At 36.2% G+C, this 27,619-nt stretch overlaps 4 protein-coding genes across 7 annotated transcripts in view; 1 reads left to right on the forward strand and 3 right to left on the reverse strand.

Moving 5' to 3' along the window:
• The window catches only part of LOC136799289 (serine-rich adhesin for platelets-like), a 70,181-nt gene extending 44,341 nt beyond the window's left edge, over positions 1-25,840 (forward strand). For 2 of the 4 annotated variants that reach the window (XM_067055991.1, XM_067055992.1), the window contains exons 22-28: positions 149-347; positions 1,037-3,095; positions 3,380-4,409; positions 12,685-13,090; positions 14,297-14,342; positions 14,611-14,710; positions 25,406-25,840. In XM_067055991.1, the coding sequence (XP_066912092.1) occupies positions 149-347; positions 1,037-3,095; positions 3,380-4,409; positions 12,685-13,090; positions 14,297-14,342; positions 14,611-14,710; positions 25,406-25,450 (3,885 nt within the window). In that variant the 3' untranslated portion in view covers positions 25,451-25,840. The remainder of the gene's footprint in view (positions 1-148; positions 348-1,036; positions 3,096-3,379; positions 4,410-12,684; positions 13,091-14,296; positions 14,343-14,610; positions 14,711-25,405) is intronic. The other 2 variants (XM_067055993.1, XM_067055994.1) reach the window with 2 other exon arrangements.
• Positions 5,341-11,790, reverse strand: LOC136799287 (putative leucine-rich repeat-containing protein DDB_G0290503). Its single transcript, XM_067055989.1, has 5 exons — positions 11,404-11,790; positions 10,342-10,455; positions 9,013-9,857; positions 6,370-8,529; positions 5,341-6,094 (listed from the first exon to the last, which is right to left on the reverse strand). Exons 1-5 carry the CDS (start codon positions 11,554-11,556, stop codon positions 5,599-5,601), a joined length of 3,768 nt encoding a protein of 1,255 aa, XP_066912090.1. The 5' UTR covers positions 11,557-11,790; the 3' UTR covers positions 5,341-5,598.
• Positions 15,389-19,257, reverse strand: LOC136799288 (uncharacterized). The gene is made up of 2 exons (XM_067055990.1): positions 19,108-19,257; positions 15,389-18,561 (listed from the first exon to the last, which is right to left on the reverse strand). The coding sequence occupies exons 1-2, from the start codon at positions 19,178-19,180 to the stop codon at positions 15,488-15,490; spliced, it is 3,147 nt and encodes a 1,048-aa protein (XP_066912091.1). The 5' UTR covers positions 19,181-19,257; the 3' UTR covers positions 15,389-15,487.
• Positions 21,175-22,831, reverse strand: LOC136799291 (uncharacterized). Its single transcript, XM_067055995.1, has 2 exons — positions 22,415-22,831; positions 21,175-21,737 (listed from the first exon to the last, which is right to left on the reverse strand). The coding sequence occupies exons 1-2, from the start codon at positions 22,731-22,733 to the stop codon at positions 21,388-21,390; spliced, it is 669 nt and encodes a 222-aa protein (XP_066912096.1). The 5' UTR covers positions 22,734-22,831; the 3' UTR covers positions 21,175-21,387.
• Positions 25,841-27,619: the final 1,779 nt, after the last annotated feature.

Below are 27,619 nucleotides of genomic sequence, written 5' to 3' on the forward strand. Positions count from 1 at the left end.
CTTTTTTAACCAATGGAATGTCTTGATTTTGTATCCAAATGATGCAGTATTGTGAATATGCGCGGTCTCATGTTTTTATAAAATTACCGATTTTTCAGAGCACTTCATTTAAAACCAATGTAATTTTTATTAAATCTCGATATTTCAGCTCAGCGACCATTGGCTTTTCTCATCTAAACCTTATCCACAAAACGAAAACGACTATGATGATGATGTACCGGTATTGAGTTCAGACAACTTGAATGGTGGTGCATCAGGGATACACAAAGTTTCCGAAAATCCGTTGGTATCACCAATCAAAGAAGTGGACGAGAATTTGATTAACACGCCTTATTCAAAACACAATAGTAAGTGAATTTTTAATCTTTATAATAAATTTATTTTGTTTAAAAGTGATGCTTTTATTCATCAATAGAGTGCTTAACCAACCGAAATCAGAAGCTTGATATGATAGTCGAAAATTTTGTTTTCAACTGAAGATTGTTTGAATTGATACAATAATTTTCACTGCTTCAACTATCATAAAATAAATTTATCAATACTTGGCAGCTAGATGGAATAGGCTGGGGTCTAGGTTCTTTACGAAGGTTAAAAGACATGAAATATGGTTTCGTAATTTACCTGTTATTGGTATACTTGTACCACATAGGTAAATCCTAACTCAATCCTTTAGTGATGTGAGTCATTTAAGTTTGGGGAAGGGGTCAGAATAAACTTAACAAAGGCTCCAACGTGTACAAGAGAACAACGCTAATAGTGGAACATCAGACTTTTTGTTCTGTATTTTCGAGCGATTTTTCGACATCACAACGAAGGCTTTGCTATTCATGATATGCACCTTTGCAATGTCTTCTACGAATCCAACAGCAGATTGGTTGCAAGTCGACGTAAAATTAATCAATACTTCACTTGCAACCAATCAGCTGTTGGTTCCGTGATGTAATGTTAGAAGACATTGTAATGGTGCATATCATGAATTATAATAGTAAAACAGTGCGCCGTATAAATTTTATCATGATTCTTATTTTCAATTCAGGCATGGGATCACTTCAAGAACAAACACTTTCAGCTGGCAGTCGCCTGGGAAGTCACGTGTCTTCTGGTTACAGTCAAAACGGCCTCTCATTGACTCGTCAATCAGGCAGTAACCAATCAGAAGATGATACACCACCAAGATTATCCAATCACAGTGCTGGAGTGATCGAATCAGCCAATCAAAGCGCGACATTAATCGGAAACGAACGTTTACACCAATACGATAATTCCGAGGAAGAAATGCAACGTTTCTTAGAATTGAACGAGACTTTCCGAAACAGTAGAAAATCTATGGATGACACCTTGATCCTGGATAACCACTACTCCTCTAACGATATGCTACCTGAACTTGCTGCTGATTCTGATTATTTCATGGCAATGGGGTCGAGCCAATTGCACCAAGACTCTTCTATCATATTCCAACAATCACCAATATCATTTCACAGTCCACAGGCTAGAAGTTTCCAAAACTTGCGACCAGTACAGGCTAGTCCTGGTGCTGATGCTAACACTGAATCATCTATGACTGTTGATGAAATCTTACAAAACAATCGACATATCTTGGAAGATATGTCCAAGTCGAATTCCGGTTCAGGAACGAGTGATTCTCTCAAGTCGTATCACGCTCTATTGGAACACGTTAAACGTTTGCCGTTGATACACGCACGGGAACAACAAGACTTCATTAATTCATTCAATATAAATAACATGCCACCCAATAACCAATTTAAACCGCCCAACCAACAAAACGGTAAACGCTCTCCTCAAGGAGGCACTCGCAGCCCACAACCACAACGCCCTACTTCCCCTGGTTTGTTAGGATACAATACTGCCGGTCAATTTGGTTTCCCCGATGGTAAACGAGCTTCTACAAACCGAAAACAAAAACAGTTGGAAGCCCAAGCTCTGAGTAATCTTGGTTCACCTGGTAAGCAAGGATCGTCGAAGGAAAGCCCTGGTAAAGTTGATCCACCATCAGCCCAATTACCACGAAGTCCTGGTAAGAATCAAAATTTCAAATCTCAATTGCCAGAACTGTTAGCTGATCAAACTCTGAGTGCATTGGATTTCTTGGACGCTTCTAAAAGTCCATCTGTCAGGTTCAGAATTCCAATAGAATCTGATGATTACTTCCCTGGTATCAATGAGTTGGTTGAATCTATAAGTAACTCTTGTCGTAGTACCAGTTCTGATTCCTCCTCAGGACCAGCCAAACCTATTTTGCGACATTCGAACCACTCTGGTAACAATCAATATTCACCAAGATCTCAAGGTTCCGGATCATTTCAACCTGTTCCTCAAAAACATCGCAGTTCCCATAACATACCAGGACCTTCTGGTTATACTAAAAGTCCTGAATCACGGAATCTCGATAACAATGATTTAGATGTAGATTCAATGTCATCATTTCATCCAGAACCTCTTATATCCTCCACAGCTATCTCCTCATCCATCAATACTCAAACTCCACAACACCATCTCCAAGGCTACAAGTCTGGTAACAATGACCAGAATCACAATCTCCAATCAGATTCGTATTTCGTTCAAAGTGGAATGCGAATGTCACGTTTTAGCCAGGAAGATAGTGCTATCCATCATCAAAACCTGGCTGCTCTGGCTGAATTAGAATCTGATACATCATTGGATAACTCTTTGCATCAATTTGACCGATACTACAATCCCGACTCTTCAACGAATGGACATGAAATGATGGGTGCTTCTCAAGTGAGCCAAGAAGTCAACCAAGTCAGTTTCAGAAGGATAACAAGAGATGAACCTAAAACGGAAATGCATCCTCAATTCTCTGGTGTTGTCAACAATGTTACTAACTCAAATGAACCAATGACTTCGGCAACGCAATACCAAAGAGATGGACATCCAACGGACCTAGATTCTCATTTCTCAAGCATTGCCATTAATGCTGAGCACTCAAACAACAACGTGACACCCAATGATGACAGACATTTTGAAGAGGAGGACCTAGCTGAGCAGCCAATCACCCCATCTCCCATTGTTTTCACTGGTGGTGCACCAATCTCTAGCGTCCAATCAAACTCCAGGTGAGCTTAATATTATGTATTTTTCATCAGTCATAAACTTCCTCCATATCTATTCAAACTTTATTTATAAGGGTTTTTAGCTTTGAAGTTTTATCCCCTCTTTGGACCTTCAGAATAGGTTACTTTAATATAAACAAAATTTAAGATTCTACCTTAGCCAACAAGACAAAGGTTTGTTTGCTTCCTAAAGAAGTTACTTTTTTGACTTAAGTTTCATTTTAATTTTCAGTGAATACTCTTTTCATGGTTGAATCATCTTTAACCATTTTACACTTTTTTTCTAGTGGAGAGCTTCAGGAATCAGACCTCGATGGCCAGCTTTACCAACAACGTAAGCACCACAACGAGTTCGTCATGTCATATTTCCATGACACTTCACCAGAGATGCTGTCCTTCACCAAGACCATACAAAGTCAATCAGATGGTGGTGGAGATTCAAATTCTGAATTTCTAAGTCTAACGCAAGGTAGTTACATGCCTTTACCTGAGCCTGGTGATCCGACCAATGAGAATGCTTCAAATCTCAATGCACACCAATCAGCAACAAGAGAGCTAACACGGGACCAGATTTTAACCAATCAGTATCCGTCAACACAACATACTATCCAATCAGAAGACGTTTCACTTCACACTCATCCAATTAATATGTTTGATTCAGACATTCCAACGTTATCACTCACAGCAACATCCTCGAAACATCAACAACCAAATTACCAAGACCATCAAAATACATCCGGCATCCAAACTCTCTCTTACACAGCCTCTAAACAGTCTCCAGGACCTTCATCAACAAAGGCTAAAGACTCATCAGACGTTCAAACTTTATCATTCACGGCTTCCAGAAAATCTGCATCGCCAAACCCAAGGAACCACCCATCAAGCATTCAAACACCGACTCAAACAACAAGTCAATCCAAACCAAATAATCGCCATGGATCAGATATACCAACGCTGTCCAAAGTAGCTACAGAAGATATTCCAAATAGTCAAAAAACGACTCCAACCAACAAATCGCAATCTTCAAACTCTATAACACCTTCCTCTAAAGATAGAAACACATTGAGCCTTCTCACATCTGATAGAACCATATCAGAACTGGCTAATCTCCGTTCAAGCTCATCTCCATGTAGATTGGGCAATCAAGGAAACTCACCAGATGCTACTAAGGACACGATGGACTTGATTAACCAGCTTGCTCATTCATCCAACCTTCAGCAGCACAGCGATACGGAATCAAGTGAGCTGTTTACAGTTGGTAGATTGAGTCTGGACAATATTGAACAATCGAGAAGTAACATTGCTCTCAACCCAGAGGTAAGGTTTGATTATTAATTTTCAACCTTCATCTTTTTAATTTTACTATTTCATATTCCGAAAAAATAAGGACAAGGAGCCTTCAAAGAAGATATTATGTTTATCTAGCATTCTTCTTTGGCCTAGCCAAGCCGTAAAACATTCGTTTTTGTTTTCAACTGATTGAGCAAATAATTTCGTTGTTGTTGCTTTACGCGAACACTCACACCGCATTGGCCAGTCATTCATAACGACTCTAAATTGATAACAATGAATTTTACTTAACAACATACTTTTACTTAACAACATTTCGAATTATAACCAAGTAGCCTGTCAACACTAGGACCTGAAGTTCTTTTGTCTCGGAAGTATGATTGCTATCTCTTAATGTGTTTTGTTTCCTTGATTTCCTTAAAGGTTTTGTTTTTACATGAGTGCTCTCGTTTCATTTCAGACATATTTCATGCCAGGTCAGTCTGCCTATTGTTATATTATGCCGATTTAAGCAAAAAATGTTTTTCTTTTCCACTTTCTGATCAATCTTGCTCCGCATCCGTGTCAATCCAATGTGAAAAGTCTTGTAAATTAAAATCGATGAGTAAGCAAACGATATCACTCTTATTTAAAAACAAAATCTTTAAGACATCCTATCCTACTTATGATAAAAACTTATGGGTCGACAGGATCGGTAATCTTCACATGAATTGGATTGGTACATCTTCACATGAATTAAATAATTGGTAGCTTTAAATATTGTTTTAGAGAATAAAATGTTTTTAAAAGTGACTTTTTCTTTTGTCTTCCACTGTAAGAATACTAGTCATCGAATCCGAAGGCCAAATTATTTTGTAGTGTCACTACAAAGAATCAATTGGAGGGCAAAAAATATGACCCAGGAGAAAAACAAACCAGCAATTTGTTGGTTTTTTTGAAGGTTTTTATATATTTTATAACAAAAGTGAGAAATAAAAAAAACATAAATAAATATCGCGTATAAAGTTGACAAAGGACTGCAAGCCGTTGCTTGCTGGTTGCATCGTTCATGTGAAAACTGATATTTTCGACCCCTGTTCCATCCATTTTTATCTAGTTCGTCCCTCGTCAACTCTTTACGGGAAAATCGTATACGGAAAGTCTTTGTTTGTGACGTGGTCACTTAATAAATGTTCTTCTATTTGACTAGCCTGGGATATTGAATTTTCAGCTAGGCTCAGAGTGTAACTTTCGATCTTTCTGCTAGCCGTTCTTTAAGCTCGTCAATCAAGTTAGCTGGCATCGTGCTTGTGATTGGTGCTTGTACGGTAGTTGCGCTCTGTGTTTTTCGTAAATTAAGTGCGTTTCCCCTCAATGGTGGTGCTTGGCTTGGGAGAGCTGTATTGTTCCTGGCGTTGATGTTTGATTCTTGAATTTCTGTTGCAAAGAAACATCTTGTTTTTCCAATCGGAGAAGTTAGTTTGGTTGAATGAGGAAGTTTCTGGTCCACAATATTTAGCGATGGTTGGTAATCATTGTATCTCTTGATTTTTGTACTTTTGTTGTTATGGAATTTCCTTGTAGTTGATGATGGGATTTGCCTTGGTAGAAGTTCGGGTACAATCTCTCGAAGCATGCTTTCCAATGGAGCACGTTTATTATTGGAGTATACACGATGGTTGCTACTGCTTCTGGCACGTATATCGGTTTCATCAACTCCTCTTGCGGATGTACTAAAATCGAAGTAAAAAAATGGTTTTTAGAAGGGATGGTTTCTTGGTTTCGTAGCAGGAGGCCCCATGTTTAGGATTGCTAAATTTCAGAGAGATGAGATCATTTGGGGTGTAGCACTTATTAAACTTTCATTTTATATGTATTATTGGCTGATTCATCTTCGTCCTCGGTCGATCAGATAATGACGATTGAAAAATTACCCGTCTCCGTTGCAGAAAACACAGCATACATTAACTCGACTGTTAAGGGCAAGAAAAATTATAAAAATACATACCTTGCAAATTTCAGTTTTTTAGCCGTTTCCAATCTTGCTGCAGATGATTTCAATATTCTTTCATTTTGATTTAATTTTTCTAATTTGTAGAAAGAATTTTGTTTGAATTGTCCAAGGTCTGCGAAAGCCTCATTGAAGAACTGTTGAACCTGGTTAAAACCGTTTTCAATTTTATTGAAATCACAAAAGTCTTTGATCTCCTGTTGGTATGTGGAGTGTAGCTTCTCATTTGTTCGTGGATTCTGTTTCGAATATGGTTTAAAAGCTCCATTGGTTCCGAGGCTCCCTATTGGTTTAAAATGATGAGTATCTGCTGCAAAAGTTGATTTTATGTCTCCTCTACTGTCAGACTCAGTTGATCGGTGAGCTTTGGTGTCAATATCTTTGAGATTGAGCTCTATTTGGCAGGAATCACTGAATCCAATCGCTTTGTCTACCACTGTTAATAGGACATCGTTTTTGAGTTTTTTAGAAACCTCTTCAAACTTTCCGGCAGGTTCATTTATAGGAACAACCTTAACATTTGTCACCATTTTTGGTTGTTTTGGTGTCTTGTTGGAACTGTCACATTTTGTTGACAAAAGTACCTTGGAACCTTCTACCGTTTCAGATTTAGATTCTCCAATTTTCTCAGTCTCGCCGTTCTTTGCTGCCACTTCGTACTTGACAGATTCAGAAACCTCATTTGTGTCGACACTGGATATCTTAGATATGGTAGATTCGCTTGTTTGGTGTTTCGTAGCAGGCTCAATTGATAGAAGATCCTTATTTTCAGGCTGGTTAGCTTTGGATGATCCAGAAAGTTCACCTATATTACCGGCAGTTGATTCTACTTCCACATTCTTTACTCCCAATCCTGATAACGCTTTGTCGACAATCTGTAAAGAAGCGTCAATGCGTGCTTTTAAACCGCCTTTATTGTTTGGTAATTTCTTGATCTTCTCGTTCTTCTTTTTGTCAACACTTGCTGATTTTGTAGCTTCTTTTTTATTGGAAATGTTCTTTTTAGTTTGGTTTAGTAAAGTACTGGTGGAATCTACTTCAAGGTTCTTTTCCTCTTGAGCCAATATTTTTCGGCAGTCACTCTCCTCAAAATGTACTTTCTTTTTGACTTGTGATTTGTTCCTGTCCTTTTTAAGATTTGATTTCTTTGGAGGCACAGCGGCGGTTTTATTGTATTTGGCCGCTACATCAGATTTAGCCTCGTTTTGAGTAGCAATTAGGTCACTTAGGTTTATTTTCTTATTGGTTAGTTTGTTTTCCAAGGAGTTGGACATATCAAGAGATGCCTTGTCGACAGTTTTGTTATCTTGGATCACCTCTTTTGATTGAGCCTCGTTTTGAATCGCAACAACATTGCTCTGGTCATTTGACTTGATCTTCTTATCGGCAAAGTCGTTCTTAACAACGGTTGTCTTGTAGTCCTTAGTTGACGATTTTCCAAACTCTAAATCACTAGAACCACATTTGGTTTGGGGTACATGTTTTGTTTCTTGAACTTCAGTTAAAGCTCTGCCCTTTATTGGTTTGTCATTTACGGCTGCACAAAGAGTTTCATCTTTTTTGGAATGTTTCTTTGATGGTTGTGGAGGACATGCGGATGGAATATCGTTACCAGTAGCTTCCTCTTTAGCATAATCACCAATTTCTTTCGTAGACAAACAAATAGCTGTCGTTGATTTTCCATCACTGATTTTTGGTTTGGAACCAACATCTGGCTCTCCGTCTGGAAGCTTTTCGCAAGTCTTTGTTGGAGATGCATCTTCGATCAAGTCTTTCTTTGGAAGGCTGTCTTTGCATTTCAAATGAATGCCAGAGTCAGTATCGTCAGGTTGATCAACAATGACCACGACTTTCTTGATCACGGAATTTGACTTTTTTGTGTCACTATCCAAGACAGTATCTGCAACTTGTGAATTCTCCGATTGTATCTTCTCGACGACTTTTTGATTCTTAACTAACTCTGATTTTTCTTTTCCTTGCTCCTTGAAAGCGTCAAATTGCTCGCCATCTAAGTTAATTGTATCCGAGCTAGCATCCGTGGTATCACTACTTGGTTTAGAATTGGAGAATGTTTCAAGTGCTTTTAGTTGTTCCAATAGATCTTCAACCTGGTTGGATGCTAATCTTTCTCGTTCCTTTGCCTCTTTCTCTAGCATCCTGTCAATGAGAAAGATACAAGACATGAAAGGTTTTGTTTTTAAATACGTCAATTTTAATTTACAAGCTTTTTCACATTAAATTGACACGGATGTGGAGCAAGATTGGTCAGAAAGAGAGAATTAATTTTTCTTTGTTTATTCACCACGAAATCGAACACAATATAACAATTGGAGACACTGGCCTGATATGAAACATTTGTCTAATATGAAACGGGAACACTTATGTAAAACTAAAACCTTCAACTTTTTTTTTAATCCTGACGTTCTTGCGCCAAAGCTGAGAACTGATTCATTGAATGTTTTTGTCAATTTAATACAACCAAACGGAAAATGGCTGGAACCCAGCAAGCGGAAATATAAACGGGTGATAATCTCCTTACACATCGTTTTTATGCAAGACAGCAGGCGAGTTTTAAAGAAATTGCGAAGCTTTTATATCCTATTAAAGTTCAATTCCGCAATTCGACACATTTCTACTTACTGTTTCAATGTTGAAATATCATCATCTTTTTGGTTCATCATCTCCTCGTAAAATTTAATAGATATTTGACATTCTTTGGCTACTTTCAATGATTCAGCTAGCTCTGAACCTAACTTTCCCAACTCCTCATCACGAGAGCGTCTTAGAATCTCCATTTCAACTGCCTGTTTCTTATGCAATTCTATGCAAGCTTTCTGAAGAGTTTGCTTCTCGTCTACCAGAATCTGTTTATCCTCTTTCAAATGATTAGTTTCTTGTTTAAGCCCGAAAATCTCATCTTGGAGTTCTGCTAATATCTTTCTCAGTGTTTTAATTTCAAAATCTTTAGTTTTCTCCATTTGAGATTTTTCTGCTTCAGCTTGTTTTAAAGAGCATTGAAACTGATCGCGATCCGCCTCAGCATCTTCCTTAGCTATTGTTTCATTGGCTAATTTCTTGATGTAGCATTCAGCTTCTAGTTTCAGTTTATCAATAACTTCATTAAAAGTTTTCAATTCTGAATCGAACTCGTTTTTCGAATTCTTCAATTGTGAATCGAACTTGTTTTTTGAAGTCGTCAATTCTTCAATCACTATATCTTGATCACGAATCTTGGAAGTGAAATCCTTAACATTCTTCTGGTCTTCAGTTTTCAGTTTGGTCACTTCTTCCTGTAGACATTTTTGATCAACCAATAATTCTTGGACTTTGATTTCCTTAGATTTGATGATCTCTTCATATTGGGCGAGTTTCGATTTGAGTTCTTGTTTCTCAGTGTTGAAAGTCTTTGTTTCTTTATCTTGGCAACTCATCTTTTTCCTCAAATCATCCAACTCTTCATTGAGAAGGAATTTTTCTCTGTATACCTAGAAATTGTGACGAGAGTAAACGGATTTAGCTAGTCAGAATAAATGAGATTTTTTTGTGTTCAATCTATTTGCCATAGTATTATTAAAGAATCAAAGTTTATTTCATAATAGTAGTTGAAGATTTTTAGTCATTAGCAAAATTGACGCGCGTAAACTGTTATCCAACGCCCGGGCGGGATCCAACGATATCATGGACCTATTGTGCCAGCACGCATATCTGCTCAGTCGGTAGAGCGATTGCACTAGCAATGCGAAAGTCATGAGTTCGAATCTCAGTCCTCAGTTTACTATTTCGCTATCAAATTGAGGTCAATGCGCAAATATGTTTGTGTTTCGAATCTCACTTCTGTCCTCAGTTTAGTAGTTTGCATTGAGGTCAATACGCACACATATGTGTGTTGGCATTAACTGCCACCAACCTTCTTTATCTTCCCCAGTTAATTTTTCAAAGGAAAACGATCAAAACGGCCTAAAGTCTTACTTGTTCTAATTCTTTTTCAGTGAGATCCAAGGAGCGTTGAAGTTGTTCTTTTGCACTCTCTTTCTTCCATCCGTTTTTTAAACGTTGTCCGAAGTCTTCCATTTGTTGCCACACCTTAAGGAATAAAGAACATTTCATGCCAGGATACTTCAGGGGTTCAGTTACTTCCCGTATGCAAGTTCCGTATTTATATTTATATTTCTAATTGGTTGAGTCGCAGTGGAGGCTTTGAAGCCCATTTTCGCAACTATAGACGCTTTTGATTAGCGCCCCGTCAGCACCTTGAACCGACTACCCAATTCCCCTCACATGAGATGGGTTGACCCGGGTGAAGGTTCATTAATTAACTTGCCGAGAGAACTGCTGTGAGTGGGAATTAAACCTCAGTCGCCTGTGCAGCAACCAAGGTCAGTGACCACTATACCATCACAACGCTTATATGAACCTTGGAAGGTTAAAAATCGAGGTTTCGCAATTTGAAAGGAAACGATACTGTATCGTCCCTCACTCTGTTTCTATACTAAAGAATTTCAATTATCTCTCGCTCATAGGACGTTTCATTACAATCAGCTTTCTCTCTAATCCTAAGAACCTCTTTAATTCGAATCTTTATTCGAAAAAACATGATTTCTCGTTCGTTTACGAGTTAGGGAATGACCACCGTTATTCAAATATAAAAAGACTTAGACCCGACAGTCAATCGTTACAGTACTCGAGTTTTACAGTCAAATACCACTAAATTTTGTGTTCTCTATGTTTGTTCAAGCTATAGTGATTCCACTGAATTGTTTAGGACTCGAAGCTTATGCCTTCTTGCCGGTGTCTTATTAAAAAAAGCTCCCTTCATAAGGATCATGAATTTTCGGGACGAGGAACTGACCGGTCACGCCCTTAAACATACGGTTGAACATCTCAGACATTCTACAAAATCTATTTCAGAGAATGTGTGAGATTGCCATAGGGCTTCCAATAACAAGCAAGTTGTCAAGTATTCTTATGTGTTCTGTGGCCAATCCAATCCTTGTAGGGTTTAGATTGTAAACTTTTATTATAATCACTAACCTTCTTTTTCTTTCGTTCTTCTGTTCTTTTCTTTAGATATTCGTCTTCTTTTTGTTGTTGTTTCGCCTCCTCTTCTTTTCTCTTTCTCTCTTCCATTCTCTTCTCTTTTGCCAACATCTCTTTTCGCTTCGCTTTCTCATACTTCTCAAGCATATCGTCCGTATCTTTTAACGTCAATTCCAGTGTCGGTGATTCGCCTGGTTCATTTGACGGATAGAAGTATCCTGACTCTAACTGCTCTAATGTTTTAATGACAAATAATTGTCAAGCGTGTGTGGCATCTGTGCGGACGCCATATTTGTACAGAATTGAAATATTTTATGTTACTTATTGTTCAATTTATTACTTTTTCTAACTGCAAAAATGCTAAGCCCGAACGAACTATTAGTTTCGAACTTACATAGCTTAATGAACTTTTCTTTCGCTTGGAAAAAGTTATTTGACGTCACTTTTTACAATCTATTTTTTGACGTCAATCATTCTTTGGTCATTACTTGAAACTACGGAGCGTTTTTTTTAATGAGAGCGACCCAATGCTTCAACGAAATTTTTCCAAACAAATGAATAAAATGTCCCTATTTTACTTTCGAATCAAACTGTTCCGTGAAACTTATTTAATACAGTAAGTTTTTTACATTTACATATTCGGGTGAAATTTTGTTCATTTTTCGCTTTGATTAGGCTGCACGCATCCCCTATGATATATTTTGATATAGAAAATGCGTATCGTGTATAAAATTCCTGTCCGAAAGTTACCCCCGTCTTTGTGTTTTTAGTGTTAGAAACTTGACTAGCTTGATTAGTAAGTTTAATATGAGAGATTTGAATTTCATTAAATTCTAATTAAAATTTTGTTTTGCTAGAGGCTAATACAATTATTAGATTTCTGAAGCTTTTAAAAAAACTTGAAACAGGTTACCCCAAAAATTAGGGTTACTCTCGGACGCGAATTTTATACACGATACACATCCCCTATATCAAAATCAATAAACCTTTTCATAAATTACGTCACGAACATCACTTGCCTCGTTTTGAAACTATTGCCAAGGTGATTAACTCCCAGCAGATTTTATTAAAACTACTTTCTATTTATAAAAAAGTCATTTAATGTCTCAAGGGACATAATCACCATGGTAATTGTTTGAATACGAGGCAAGTGATGTTCGTTACGTAATTTATGAAAAGGTCTATTCTTGGGATCCGCGCAGCCTACGTTTTGATCTGTTTGATGAATACAGGCTCAGTTTAGTTTCACCAACACTCAACATTTTCTCATTTTAGGGTAAAAGTGACCTCAGCATGCTGTCCGATCTTAACTTATCATCAATGTCCGAAAACAGCCTCAATTGGACTTCTTTGGTCCCATCTAGAACTGCACCTAATCTAAACCAAGACTTAAAAACGGAGTGTCAACCTAATGTAAGAGGGGCCGTATCATTGCAAGACGCTTTTCTTCAATCGAACAAGAAATTTATCTCGCGCTCGAAAGACCGAAAAAAGGAAGTAGAGAATGCTGCACTCAGGCAATACGAGTCAAAACAAAAAGCAATGAAAAGTAAAGTGCAAACGAATTTGAAAAGAAACACGTCCAAAGATCACATCCCAAATGAAAGCAGTGGTATATCTTTATCGGCGACAAGTGGCGCCTCAACCAGCAGTGGAAGCGGGAAAGAGAAAATGGATAAAGGTATATAATAAGCTGACTTGTTAATTTTTCCTTCGGATACTTGTCAATTTTTCTTTTATGACTATGCACTTCATTGGAGTAAAAGTTGGTCACGTTATCAGTCAAATTTTCTGTCACATAAACCTAACGGTATACGGCCCTCGCCTTGACCTATTATTTCCCGATGGTTGTGTAGTGAAGTAACTCTTCTCTATTCCAATCTGCTTCACTGTAACAAAACAAGAATCATGAATTAGTCCGGGGGCTGGGGGAGGTCAACTATGACAGTCGTAGAGGCACGTGCAAACATATATCATCATATAGCACATGTCTGAAGTTTCCGAATTTACTTGTTTGCCGTCCGAAATTTTCTTGTAGGTGTCTATTTTACGGACCAGAACGCAAAAATTCCGACGAAATTTTTTGACGTCAACCGTCGTTACTAAATCTCTTATTTCGTAAAAACAGTACCATGCTTAATAATGACACTTAGGACGCTTGTTACTCTTGTAATAGGCTAACTTTTCGTGTAAGTTTCGTATCTATACTTTAAGTAATGCCGCTGATATGAGCAGAAATACGTCAAATTTTCGTTCTCTACCGACTTTCGTTTTTAATAAAAAGGGTTTAAACGGATAAATCGGTTTTCTGAGTGACTTACCTCTGTTTAAAATCAAATATCTTAGGCTACCAAAGAGCTTTTCAAACCAAATTTTCAGCATAGTTTCAAAACATTTTAAGGTATGCTTTGATTCAAGTTTACGTCACAATTTTTCCGTTTAAACCCTTTTTATTGAAGATGAAAGTCGGTAGAGAACGAAAATTCGATGAAAATTTGACGTATTTCTGCTCATATCAGCGGCATTACTTAAAGTATAGATACGAAACTTGCACGAAAAGTTAGCCTATTATAAGAGTAACAAGCGTCGTAAGTGTCATTATTAAACATGGTACTGTTTTTACGAAATAAGAGATTTAGTTACGACGGTTGACGTCAAAAAATTTCGTCGGAATTTTTGCGTTCTGGTCCGTAAAATAGACACCTACAAGAAAATTTCGGACGGCAAACAAGTAAATTCGGAAACTTCAGACATAGTGCTATATGATGATATATGTTTGCACGTGCCTCTACGACTGTCATAGTTGACCTCCCCCAGCTCCCGGACTAAATTACTCGGAGAAAAAAACAACAGGAAATTCTGACAGCGATTTCTTTTCATTTTTCAGTTAAGCGTAAAGAATCAGTGCTGGAAACAAAACAAAGAACGAAAAGGTAAAGAGGTGTAAGCTCTATAGTTTCGACGTCTAGTTTAGTTTCTAGATTGGACAAAAATGGGTAGAAAGTTGGCAGTTAAATTCTTTGCTTAGAAAAGTTTGAAAGAAGTCATTAAATTGACGTCAAAAGAGGGCAGGCAATGTTTAAAAACCTAACTTAACAGTAAAACTTGCAAAGTAACTGTATTTAAACGACAATATTATGTCAGTGCACACTCATCGGTCAAAACACGTATCATTAATCTTTTCTTTCTTTTCATCCTTAGGCTTTACGATCGTCTCCCTGAAGTTCAAAGACAAGCTGCTGAAAAACAACGACAAGAGGCTGGACAAAGGAATCGAGAAAAAGCGCAAAAATTTCACGAGGTTTGACTTTCTTTTTGTTATCTTTTACTACGGTAGTGATAAATTTCTTTGTTCACGCGTTATTCGTTTCTAAATTGAAAATTAATAAATTCCATAATAACTTTAAGTCTTGTAAAGCGTCCTTCAAACAAGCCACAGAAGGGCTGAAATCTTAAAAAAAAAATTTATCAATTTAAAAATTCATCAAAAAATCTTGCTTACCGTCATAATGGAACTAACTAATTTTCGCCGGAACTAATTTTTTCTTTTTTTGCAGTTTTTCGACAAAATCGCGAAAATTAGGACTCGGAAGTTTAAAAAATCCCTAGGAAACTGAAAGTAATGTGTTCAAAATAGGACAAATCCGCGAAAATTAATTTGTGCGATTTTTTCGATTATTTTTTGACCGTGAAAATTAGTTCTCTTAAGGTAACAAAAATTAATTTCTGAATTATTATCTCGAATTCTTTATCTAATAAAAATTTCCCTATTTAAAAAAAAAATCAAAAAATTAAAAAAAAACGGGAAATTAAAGGATTAAAGTAAGAAACTTAGATTCTATTCAAAGGTCCTTGGTTAAAGCTGCATAAGAAATCTTTCATGAAAGAATTTCTTTTTAAATTATCTCTCCGAAAACATCCTAAGTTCAGGTTTCGATACACTTTTGATACGAACTTAGATAAAGTCAAAGGAATTGGTAATTGGGGACTATTGATAAATAATCAAATTTTATATTTAAAGTAAATCTAAACCAGTAAAGTTAAAATAAACTTTATTATAATAAAGTAAATGTACTAATCAATTTTGCTTTTTCATTAAATACTTTTGAACAGTCCTATAAACCAGACATCCAAGAATATAAAATATCACCGATAAAAATGGCAGTAGAAGCAAGATAATCTCGCAAACCAATAGGAGGTAACCAATAAACGATAGAACATCACTTTTCTCAACATCATTAATTCCAGTGAAAAGCCAAAAGATATTAAAGATAGCCAACATCATCAACAAAACCCAACTATTGATACTCAATGTGTTTAAGGTTTTGTCTTTATACGGTTTCATTGTGGATTCAAATATTATGAATATCAAGAAAACCAAACAAAAGGTTGTCAATCGTACAAAAGGATCATTAATATTGATGATTACAGCGATAATTAAAGCACGCGTGATAAGGGCCGGTTTCCATTGCATGGGTTGGTTTTCTTCTGGCTTCCATTTTCGATATCCGCCATCAATGATTTGAAGAAAATGATACGTAAATGAGATTTGTTTACGAGTCAACCCTTCTCCGTTTTCTCGTTTTACAGAATACCAAATAATGGAGGGTGGGAATGTCAACGCTACAAGAAATTGTGAACTGTTAATTTTACAAGCTCTTAAAAGTTTAGTTGCGAAGTACACTGCTAAAGGTACGGGTACCCAGATAAAGATGAAAACGAATAACGCAATTGCTTGACAAGGTCGAGAAAAGCAGGAGACAGATGATTGAAGATATGACAAACTTTCATCAGTAAAGCCACTCCAACAATTGATAATCTTCAGTAAAAACAAAGCAAATGGTAAATATGCAATAAACATGAAATTCAAATACCATTCACTCAACTGAAGATCGAGAGGTTTTCTTCTTCCATCATAATTGGGTGTATTTTGATCAAGTTGTTGATATCTTAACAATGGTTCTCTCTCTCCATTGTTCACCCGTCGGCGGAATTTGCCAATCCATTCTTTCATTTGAAATAAGGCGATTGCTGCAAGAAGGATGCAGAAACTGAAAAATAGTGGCCCGATTTTGATTGCTTCAATGGCAAAGGCATCTCTGGTCAATGCAGCACAATATTGATTGGCCGATGGAGTTGCATCAATGCTCCCTGTGAAAGGGATGGTTAGAATGTCAACGATCAATGATTCTTGGTGTTTGATTCTTTGAGCTGTTTTCACTCTCATTGTGTATGCAACCTGATAAAATACGAAAACAATCTCCATTAATGATACAATGAAAATATCAACGTCATCTTTTTCATTAATTGGTCGATTCGGTGGTTGACCGACAATGGGTGACATTCGACCTCCATCTCCACAAGGTTCATCCAAAATATATCCGATGTGCTCGTCATGCTCCTGAGCCTGATTCCGATCGGGTTCAGGATTTCTCCGTCCCGCGTCGACTCCTGCTCTAAGACGTTTCCCGATTAGGAGAACTTTCTCTATCACTACACGAGCGTATTTGACCATCAATAGCCATACTGGTGTTAATAAAAAGAAAACAGCAACGAAAGTGATGACGTCACAATCGAGTTCCGGCATACAACCATGACCGATAATCGGAACAACAAAACCATCCTTACAATCCCCACATAAATTTCCTTTGCGACCTCTCGAACACGAATCGAATCCACCATTACAATCTTCATTTATCGGACAACAATATAATTCCGGACAAGGAAAGAATGCCATTGAGGAACCATAAACTGAATCTCCATAACTGTTAACGAAACTGATATTGTCATTTACCATTCCCCAATAGGGTTCTTTGTTCGATATTCGACCATCACCACAATGTGCTTCAAAAGGACATTTTTGAATTTGTGTATTTTGAGAAGTTGAGAATTTTTGGTTTGTTTCATTCAAATAGACCTTCGATTCCGCAAGAGAATAATATTGCCTTGAAAGTGGGCTGCAGATTACTGCCAATAAATGATTGTCCTTAACGAAAGAAGCTTGATAGTTTCCAAAACAATTAATATCATATTGACTTGGTCTAGTCCCAAGCAATCCTAAAAAATCGTAAATTTCGGTCACGTAACTGTCTCCTTGTCTATCAAATTTTATTGACCCTGAACCTGAATTATTAAAGTAGTGCTGTATGGAGATGTTTTGTGGTGCACTTTTTTCATATACAATTTGAGATTTTAGATCAAGATAAGAGGTGATATCTATTTCAACTGATCCTGGTGAAGATATTGATATTTGACCATTAATTGAAACATTGTTTACTATATTGTGCAACGATATTGGAGTGTATTGTACAGTCTCGCTCTTCAACGATAGCCCTGATATTTGGACTTGATATGTATTTATAATTTGGATTGTCGATTCCTCCAGATAGATGTTTGTGAAAATTATGTTGTCTCCATATATGAAAACGGCACTAGTTCCCATAATCCTACTATCCGAAATGTTGACTGATAGCTCTGGTGTTACAGTGCTCGTGATATCAGAATCTGTAATGTTACTTTTAACAACTTCCATTTTTTGTGTACCTGTGAAACATGAATCCACTCCAAAACTCATATTGTCCATGACACAATCTATCATGGTCAATACATTACCATTGTCCGTCGTTCTTTTTGAGAAAACATGGTCACCCACTCGACATTCAATGTCTGTGAATCGACATCTCTCAAATTTAGCGTAACTGTCACTTACTTGTTCGAAAACTATAATTGCTTTTTCAAAATATTTTATGATACAGTCGTTAACCAAAAGCATACTTCCATTGAATTCGAATAATGTAGGAGAACCCATTTCAATAGGGTTAAATCGTATGAAACTGACATTCAAATTTTTTTGCACTTGACAAAAAATGCCGTCGTAGTTGTTCCGGGTTGTTATCATAGCGTAATTACACTCTTGAGCAGTTTCAAGTGACGTCAATGTTATTTCCTTATCAATGACAATAGGTTCTGTTTGACTTATCTCGTACTCATAACTGCCACATCCACCATCTAAAAGCAATATGTCTCCATCTGATGATTGATACTTGATCGCAAAATTGAGAGTTCGACACGGTTTTTCTATAGTCCCACAATCATTGTAATCATCAGCTGAAATCCTCTTTGAGATGACGATTCTCTTTGGAGCAGCTGGTTCTAAAAAAAGAAAAATTTAGGGACTAGATTTTCAGAACAATTTGATAGGATCATGAGGCTGTGTTGAAACTAAAGAAAAAATAGAGAACAGAAAAGTAGAGGCATTTAGGGGCAAGTCGAAGAAATTTAAGAACAAGTAAGGATGATGAACCAAAATTTATTCTTAGGTGCCTTAGAAAGGGGGTGGTCTAATTGCCAGGGAGTGGAAAATCGACCTATATTAAAAACAAGTTTAGAACATTTTAAGGCTTTACGGGCTCTAAAACACCTGATTTCTTATGAAAATGGATAAAAATACTCAGAAAGTGGTGAAAATAAGAACATGTCGAGAACAAACTAAAAAACTTAAGAACATTCGAAGACTTCGAACATTATGGATGTTCTTACATAAAAAACGTGTACATGATCTACGGACATTTGATCAAGTGAAAGGAACAGATAACTGATCAACAGTTACCAGGGCTCTTATTTAGGCCCAGCAAACGGCGAAAAAAAAAAATTCGCCAGTCTATCAAAAAAACAAAGGAAAACCCCTGATTTACATACCTGTGATTAAAGCCAACCATACTGTTACAAAAATCCAAATATGATGCTTCGCATAGAATGATTTGGCACTCATTTCTACAATGATTCTTTTGATCTTGTCTCCTCTTAATATTATCTGTAACTATGTTTTTACAGAAATACAAATCTATGCTTGTTATTGTTCACAATTTCATAGATTTGTTGTTTTTTTCTCGAGTAATTTGACACATTTTTGTTTACACGATTTCAGTTTTTTTTTATAAAAACACTCAAAATTTTTATTTCCTATCGGATGTTCTTAACTTTTAACTAAGTTTTAAGCCTAAAAATGTTCTCAACATGTTCTTATTTTAAGAGTATTTTTATCCTTTTTCCTAAGAGTCAGGTTTTTAGATCACAAAGCCTTAACATTTTCTTATTTAGTTTGTTCTTATAAAAAACTTGTCTCTTATAAGATTATGCCATGCAAAGTGTATTAGATGCTCTTAACTTTTTAAGATTTTACGCTTATAGATGCGTTTAAAATGTTCTTATTTCGGTATTTTTGGAGTGATTCGGTCTGTTTTCAAGAAATGGCATGTTTTATAGTTAGTGAAGCATAAACCTTCGAACATTGTTTTTAATTTTTGTCTCGAGGTGTCTTTATCTACTTAGCTCTTATAGTTATAGAGAAAAAAACCTGTTAATGTTACCCGAGAGCGATTTCGAATTTCAGTTTTTGTAATGATAGTAAAGCGTCCTGTAAAAGTCCAAAAGTCCCGGATGATCTGGAGTTTTTACAACGTCGGCTAAAGATTTCTTCCTGTTTATTTTACCGAGCCAGTTCTATATTCTCTCTAAAATTGGGTACAAGTATATTGTGGGGTATATTTTCATCTCGGGACCTAGGGGTGCATGTAAATTGTGAAATGCTCTTCTTGCTGTTCTGTAAAATTCAGAAGTTTTTATGTCTTATATAAAACCCCCAGACTGACCCAACAACTGCAAGTTGTTAGCCTTTTTTATATCCGAAAAAGCACTGAATTTTATACAGGTATCATTGCGGTATTTTCTTTGGTAATTTGTTGTTGTCCATTGCTAAAAAGTTTGACTACTTTACAAAGATCACTCTATTTTTGAGCTATAAGATTGATCCTGCGACCGCAGTCGAAAACTCCTCTTTCGATAGCTATCTACTCGAAAGTAGGGGAGGGCGCCACTCTTTCATAAGGGTTTCTTCGATTTCTTTTATAATAAAACTGCGATATTTATAGAATTCAAATATTTAAAAAAATTAAATGTTTTAGGAAGAATCTTACTTTGTTCCCTAGAATGCCAAAAAATAAACACTAAAAATAGTAGTGGATCCAAATAATCTAGTACCCAGTTGTTCAAAAATCGAATAAATTAATTCCCGATTAGCGATTATAGTTAATCTCGGTCATTAATTTCCGCTGTTCGAACCTCAGATTATGGACATTTTGCCTGTGTTTTCAAAATTTTTATTCTTTTCTTTTTGGACCTACCTCCGGGTACCCCGGTGGAGGTTCTATAAATTAACCCATGTCCGTTCGTTCGTCCGTTCGTCCGTCCGTCTGTTACCAGCTTTTCTCAATGTTGACTCATTATTTTTTTCTGATTTTTTTGCACAATGATGCAAAATGGCAATGCCCAAAATGTGACGAAGCCAGATTTTTAAGGAAAATTTTTTTGGGCAAATTTGGGCCAAAAACAGCTTAAAAGGTTTTTTGGGCCTGAATGGTTTAAGTGATTTTCGTATATGGGGAAATTCCTTTTTACCATTTTACATTATTCAACACACAAGCTTTATTTTTCCATTCTGAATTTTTGTACAATTATTGTCACTTTTTTTTATTTTCATCTGATGTTAATCATTAGGTAGGTCCATTCAGCATGTTGCTTGTTTCGTTCGAAATTTCTCACTTCAATGCAGCGACTTCACTTTTTTGCAGCAATGTGATTGGTTCGAAAGAAGAAAGGATTTCAGAAAAAGCGCCCACAAAAATTTACGATCTTATAAAGTGGAAATCAAAGGATACTATCAGTATCACACTTGTAATTGTACTAAAAAAGAGAATATTTTATAAAATCCTGTAGTTCAATCATTTTTAATTATCTTGAATAATTTACAAATATATCCCCAAAAATCAAAATTATTCAAGAGTCAAAAAGTCTTCATAACAAAACAGGTGTTAACCATTTTCAGTCCTTATTCCTATTTCAAAGTATTCAAGGTGAAAGTTCTCTCCAACATTGACATTCAATCCTCCTAAGTTATATAAAATTATACAGACCACAAATTTACAATTTAATAGGTTTAATTTGAACAGCTCTGGCATCTATCAATGTTTCCATATATTTACCAGAGGAGCCATTTCGATCAAACTTTTTGCTGTTGTGTCCAACACAAATTGAAAGGATGTACCACCAGTTGTCATAGTGTTTCTTTTCCATGTGCCCACCAACTAATTTTAAGGGCGTGGTGTGCTTTTGATTTATTCTTTGTCGGCTGTCTGGTTTTTCAATGTAGCATTTCGTAGCTGTTTTGTTGTAATAATCTTCCCAAAATAACAACCATGGCGAGTATCTTTTATCTTTAACTGTTCCGTGTACATTGTAAACATTCTTGTGTCCGAATTTCACTTTTGTACCTATCGAGAAAAATGACATCATTGTTTTACTCATAGATTTATAAAGCCCGATGAGTTAGATGTCGTGCTTTAAGCTTTTTCAAGCCAAAAAAGTGAATAGCGCCAAAAATATTGCTGTTGTTGTTTTCGAAAACCTACGAAGTTCCTGATTGGTCAAGCGCTGAAATTCAATTGTAATGTCATGCGACCTAGGTAGGATTTCCTACCTAACCATGACACACTTTTCAGCAAATGCACGACAAATCTGTGGTTTTACCCTATTTAGCCTTTTTGAGGAATTATAATCCCTTGGGAGGGAGATAATAACACCCCACCCCTCATACCATCTTCAAAAGTTGTCGAAAAGTCATTAAACTTGGCGGGACGATGCATTATCATGTAAAGGTTTTTTTGAAACTCACAAATATATTATACAAGACTTTTTGGACCTAGCGAGGTGAAATGAGCCACGTTGTTGATTTTTGCTTTTCATCCGGGTATAAATAGACCTTTTTTTGAACTTGGGTGAAATTGGTAATCGCTGATGGTATGAACATACTAATTGGTTCGATTGATGCTTATTTTCATTTTTTCATGTACTGTGTACAATAGAAAGATACAGAAACATTTGATCATGAAAGCAATAAGAACAGCCGAGCCTCAGCCACTGGTTCTCATGATTAAAAACCATAATGTACCTGGAGAATAAACGAATGTTCCCATCTCCTCAAATGAAACTTCCGAGTCATTTGTACTTTTGAACTTCTCCAATATTTGCTGTGCTTCTGTATCACTCTCAGTTAACGATTTCAAAATATCGTCCTGAATGATTGCTGCATTGATTATCCTTCCATTTTGTTGGACAAACAGCATCCGGAAAGGTACATCGTCCTCAATTTTATCAAGGTCTTGTGCAAAGGTTTGAAGGAAATCATCACCAATTGAAGCTAAGCTACCATCTTCTTTAATTGAGTGGTGTAGCTTTTTCAATGTCTCTTTTGCTTTTTCAATATCCATCTTGCTTTTATAAGGATTTTATTTTTGCCTGTATCCTTTTCGGTTGGTTTGTCTGGATACTATCTGTTTGTGTTCTTGTTTGTTTGCAGTATTTATAAGGATTCTAGCCCTTTAATCCTAATGCCTTTTGAATGTTTTTATAACCAAGGGGAAAACTAGTTGTGTGACAATGTTATTATTTCTTTTCGCGTCACAAAATGCACTCACGCAAAATCCTTGAATAATCTTGCCCTGTCACGCTTATATTATTTTGGTTTCGTTCAAAGATTAACAAAACTGTGATAATAGCTATCGATTTCTATCATTTGATTTCTCACAATTTGCTAATCATGGAGTGCCTTAAGGGTCTGATTTTCAGATCTTGTTCTTGAGAAAAGTAAGTACTCTCGGGTACCTAATAGCCGGGGGGTTTGGAATAAGCAGGGGGGTTGGAAAAAATCTCATAAATTAATAAGCGGGGGGGGGGTTGGAATAAAAATATCATGGGTGGAAAATTCTCGAAAAATTAATTACCCCCCCCCCACACGGCTATTAAGTACCCGAGAGTAAATCTGTGACCGCAATCGGATGCGACCCGGCTCCTCTATTGATAGCGATCTAGGGGAGGCCACCACTCTCTGGATTGCTCCATTTACCCTTGATCTTTCTCTTAATTGATTGCTGAACATTAAGCAGAGAGGAATTAAGTACCACTTTTGTACTAAATACAAAGTCATTGGTAGGACCCAGTCGAAGATTGAACCCACGACCTTGTGCACCGTAGCTGGTTGCTCTACGACTGCACTACGGTCGAAAAAAAGTCAACCAAGAACAAACTTAAAATCGAAATTCTTCGCTGTTAAGATTTAAAAAAATAACGAATTTGCTGGGAATAACACCATCATGAAATTTGGTAACTTAACCTAATAATGCCAATTCTTAGAGCATTTTTCTTGTAAATTGCCAATTATTCCACAACAATGCGAAAATTTCATATTACATGCAAGATTTGGGCTGGGTTGGATCCTACCCTAAAGGCTATGGAACACGTGAAGTTTTTTCGCGTTGGTGCAATGCAACATGCTCCATCCCACCAACCTGAAACGCTTTCTCGTGTCTCCACCCCATTTTTCTTCCAATAAAAGTGAAATCTCACTTTTGTCCCTGGCACAACGGAGCAAAATTGATTCGAATCAATTTTGCTCCATTGTCCCAGGGACAAAATTTTCTTATTAAATAAAAGCGTGTATAATTAGCTAGTTTGGTCATTAATTAAAAATCTTCTGATATATTTGTTTATTTGTCACATGTATGAACCTACCGAATCGAGATGAGCAAAAATGATGTCAGTTATGTGACAACCGAATTCGTAGAATTATGACAAAAATGACTTAAAAACAGTAGATAATTCAATCCGTCAATATTGTTTTTAAGAATACATTATAAACTTATGTTATTTATAGTATTCGCGTTTTTCGATGTACCTTATCTAGGGCCGGCGTAAAAAGGGCCTTCAAAGTAGTCTTTTGTTTTTTTTGTATACAGAAACATTGGAAGAAGCCGGGTTTCTGCTACCTTATCGGGGAAAACTTCGTCGGGGAAAAGCGACGATATTTTGGCCAAGTGACGAATATTTTTCCCCGACGAAAATTTTCCCCAGCCTTAATGTGTTTACCAACTACCAGCAAGTGACGAATATTTTTCCCGACGAAGTTTTCCCCGATAAGGTACCATTTATATAACAACGGTGATGAAAGCCGGTGTTTGTTAGGCGTTTCCTTATGAAAGATTGCACCATATAGATATCATAAATTACTTTCTTATAAGGCTAATTTTAGTAAATTTTAGACGGCCGGTTTATCAGCTTTGCTAATTTAAGGACCCAGACGGCCCAAATGATGACGGCCTCTTTCTACTTTGACCCACGCAAGTTTGCATACTCTCGGTAAAGAGCAAAATAGAAAGTGCTCAAACTTTTTCTAAATCCCACTTCTTTTAAAGTGGAAAGGTAGAAACACGAGAACTTTCGCTCCATTTCATGTTGTGTTTGGAAACGTGCTCTGGATATAACGAATCTTAAAAAGCCTAAATATTCTTTAAAATATCTAGCTTTTTTTACGTGATAAATCTTTCAACGCGTTTCAGCCATTTTTACACTTTGAGGATTCTATTCCAGTTCACTGGTGATAATAAATTTCTCAAAAATGTGTGTAAGACTCAACTTGGCTATTCCGGACTATTCCTGTGTACCTCTGTTGATTAGATGCATAATCCAAATGACTTTTTCACTACCACATGATTTCATGCTTAATTTGAGATAATTATTTAAGACGATGTTAGCGTCTGCAAAGATTGATTAAAGGTTGGGAAAGTATGATGCGCAAGATTGAAGCTCTTTATAGCTGTAAAATAAATGCGACGGTTATTATAAATTATACGATAAAAGTTACTCCCGAAAATAACTCGTACCTATTAGATGAAACTCCTTTAAGACAATATTATTCTGTAACAAAAGGAATATTTTTTCAGACAAGATCTTACCCCTGTTGTATTGTTTTGTACCAAGTATCTGGTACGTAAATCTTCACCTAGTACGGCAATATAAATTTTAAAACGCGCGTAAATGTCTGGCCTGTTTATAGACAAAGTGTGTGAAAAGAATCATAAAAAACGCGTATTTCTCGTTTTTCTAGAAACTGCAACAACATTTGAAGAAGAAGCAAGAGAAGAAACATTAAAGTGGAAAGATCAAATTGTAAATCAAGCTGCTGGAATTCATCCTGAAATATATAGTGCTTAGTATGAAGAAAGACAATTTGGGAAAAAGTAGAATCTACTTGGAAAGCTGACAGCTTTTATTTATGAACTTTTTGAAGGTGCGAATATCAGTAAGAAAGGCTCTTCAAACGTGCGAAGAAATTATCTTCCAAAGCAGCTCCAAAATGGCAGGTTTTATCATTTCATATTTTTCATTGTGTATTTATGTTTTTGGTGGGAGTAAACTATCTGAAGTTTTTGGTCATCAGTACCAATGGCACTAATTGACGATTTTTTCGGACCTATAAAGGAAAGCCCGTCTCTATGAATAAGATTTTGTCTATGAAATAAAAGAAATTGTTCAACCATTCATGATTGTAAAAGTTGAAATTGCGTTTTTCAGGGCCAAAATCTGTGGGTTTTTATGCGTATCAAAAGCTCTTCACTGATTAATGTTGCTTACACATTTTGATTTCAGAAAATCTGCTATTGACCTATGAAAAATGGCGGTGATTCGTTAATTGACTGTCCAGTCAATAGTCAACGCGGACTGTCCCTAGGTTCTATAAAATATTAGTCACTCGGCTTTTGTTAGGGAGTAAAATCAATTCCCAATTTTTCTGTTTAATTAGATGAATTATTAGTATATCTTTGTGCGTTTGCGCGCGCGAAAATAAGCGAGAATATTATAAAATTTGTGTAAATATGATTTTACTTAAATATGTAAATTTATTTAAAAAAGATTTATAATTAAATATATTACTATAGTATATTAGGATATTTATAAAATGTTTAACTCTAAAAGAGTAGTAATAATAATAAAAAAGTACGTAATAAGGTCAATTAACCTTTCCAGCGCGCAACTTTTTAAATTTTCACGCTGTCAGCGCGCAACATTTTTTCAGAAAATAGACACGTTCAGTTATTTGATCATAACTCAAGAACTAGGAATCTTTAGAAAAAAAGTAAGGTATCCCTGAAAAGCTACTTAAATTTTACAACTCTTAAACCAAGTACCAATCCAAATAAAATATTCCAACAAAAATGGTAGCATCACGTAAACCACAGTTTTTTTCACGTTTTGCGGTAATGTCACTTTTTTTGCATTTTTCACTTCTAGAGCAAAAAAAAGTGGGGGAAGTTAATTAAAAAATCCGTCTTTGGCTATTTATCAATCTATACATCATTTTGAAGTAATATACTAAAAATCAGCATCCAGAATAATCTGTATGTGTCACACCAGCCTCCCAAATATCGGTCACTTTTGCCAAAAATCACGATTTTCGGCTAAAAAAATCTAATATATACAATTTTGAAGTATTTTGATGATAATGTGTTTCCAGAAGCAGCTACGACATCAAAAATGGTGTAAAAGTATTCCCCAACTATCTAAACAACACTTTCAGTCAGTATTCTTAGCTCCTGAAGCTTTTGAAGGGTATCGGCTACCGTGAAACTAGATGGCATAGTCGGCGACAGTTGCAAAGTTTCCAAAAACCGTAAGCCTTTTGAGGCAAACTCATTGCTATTAAATCTGGTCTCTTTTGCCCATAAGGAATGCTAAATGTCATCATAATAATTCCATGTGGCTGTTATGTGGTTCCTGCCATCATTTTGATCTATATAAGCTGTAATCAGGACATCGTTATGAGCCAAGAATTTCGGGGTCCGATCGACCGTTGCTGGTGGAGCGGAAGAAGTAGTGCAATTCAACATAAATCAGGCTTTTCAAATTCTTTGGTGCTCCTTTGAAATAAATGAGGTGTAGAAAACACTTTTGCATTGAATTTGTCCACTTTCTATGCTCCAACCTGAATAAAAAGTAAAAAGTACTGTAAGTTTGGGTCGACTCCGATGGTTTGTCGAGAAAAGTGGTCAAAATGACAAATAAATGGAATTTTTATGCTAAAAACAAAACACAAAATATAAGATATACTTACTGGATGTTTTGCCATTATAAAAACAATGTTTCCATGAAGAAAAGTGGCCTAAACCAGTCAAAAAATCCAAGAACTTTAGCGGTAAGTTTGAAAAACCCATTTCTTGGTCGCCATCTTGATTCAGTGTTTTTCTCTACCTTTTCTCCGAAATCTGCTGCCTCACCACGTGATCAAAACATTACCTCACCATATATCAAAAGAAAGCTTAGA

The sequence above is a fragment of the Clytia hemisphaerica genome, unplaced genomic scaffold, assembly GCF_902728285.1.
Source record: "Clytia hemisphaerica strain Z4C2 unplaced genomic scaffold, Clytia hemisphaerica genome assembly, whole genome shotgun sequence".
NCBI classification, from domain to species: domain Eukaryota; kingdom Metazoa; phylum Cnidaria; class Hydrozoa; order Leptothecata; family Clytiidae; genus Clytia; species Clytia hemisphaerica.

What these genes read in the sequence shown, in the direction of transcription:
- LOC136799291 (XM_067055995.1), bottom strand. Translation starts at nt 22,733, where the DNA reads ATGGATATTGAAAAAGCAAAAGAGACATTGAAAAAGCTACACCACTCA. An exon ending in AACATTCGTTTATTCTCCAG is followed by an intron (nt 21,738 to 22,414) that starts GTACATTATGGT and finishes TTTTCTCGATAG; the next exon opens with GTACAAAAGTGAAATTCGGA.
- LOC136799288 (XM_067055990.1), bottom strand. Translation starts at nt 19,180, where the DNA reads ATGAGTGCCAAATCATTCTATGCGAAGCATCATATTTGGATTTTTGTA. An exon ending in ATGGTTGGCTTTAATCACAG is followed by an intron (nt 18,562 to 19,107) that starts GTATGTAAATCA and finishes TTCTTTTTTTAG; the next exon opens with AACCAGCTGCTCCAAAGAGA.
- LOC136799287 (XM_067055989.1), bottom strand. Translation starts at nt 11,556, where the DNA reads ATGCTTGAGAAGTATGAGAAAGCGAAGCGAAAAGAGATGTTGGCAAAA. An exon ending in CTGAAAAAGAATTAGAACAA is followed by an intron (nt 9,858 to 10,341) that starts GTAAGACTTTAG and finishes CACAATTTCTAG; the next exon opens with GTATACAGAGAAAAATTCCT. An exon ending in AAAAAACTGAAATTTGCAAG is followed by an intron (nt 6,095 to 6,369) that starts GTATGTATTTTT and finishes CTTCGATTTTAG; the next exon opens with TACATCCGCAAGAGGAGTTG.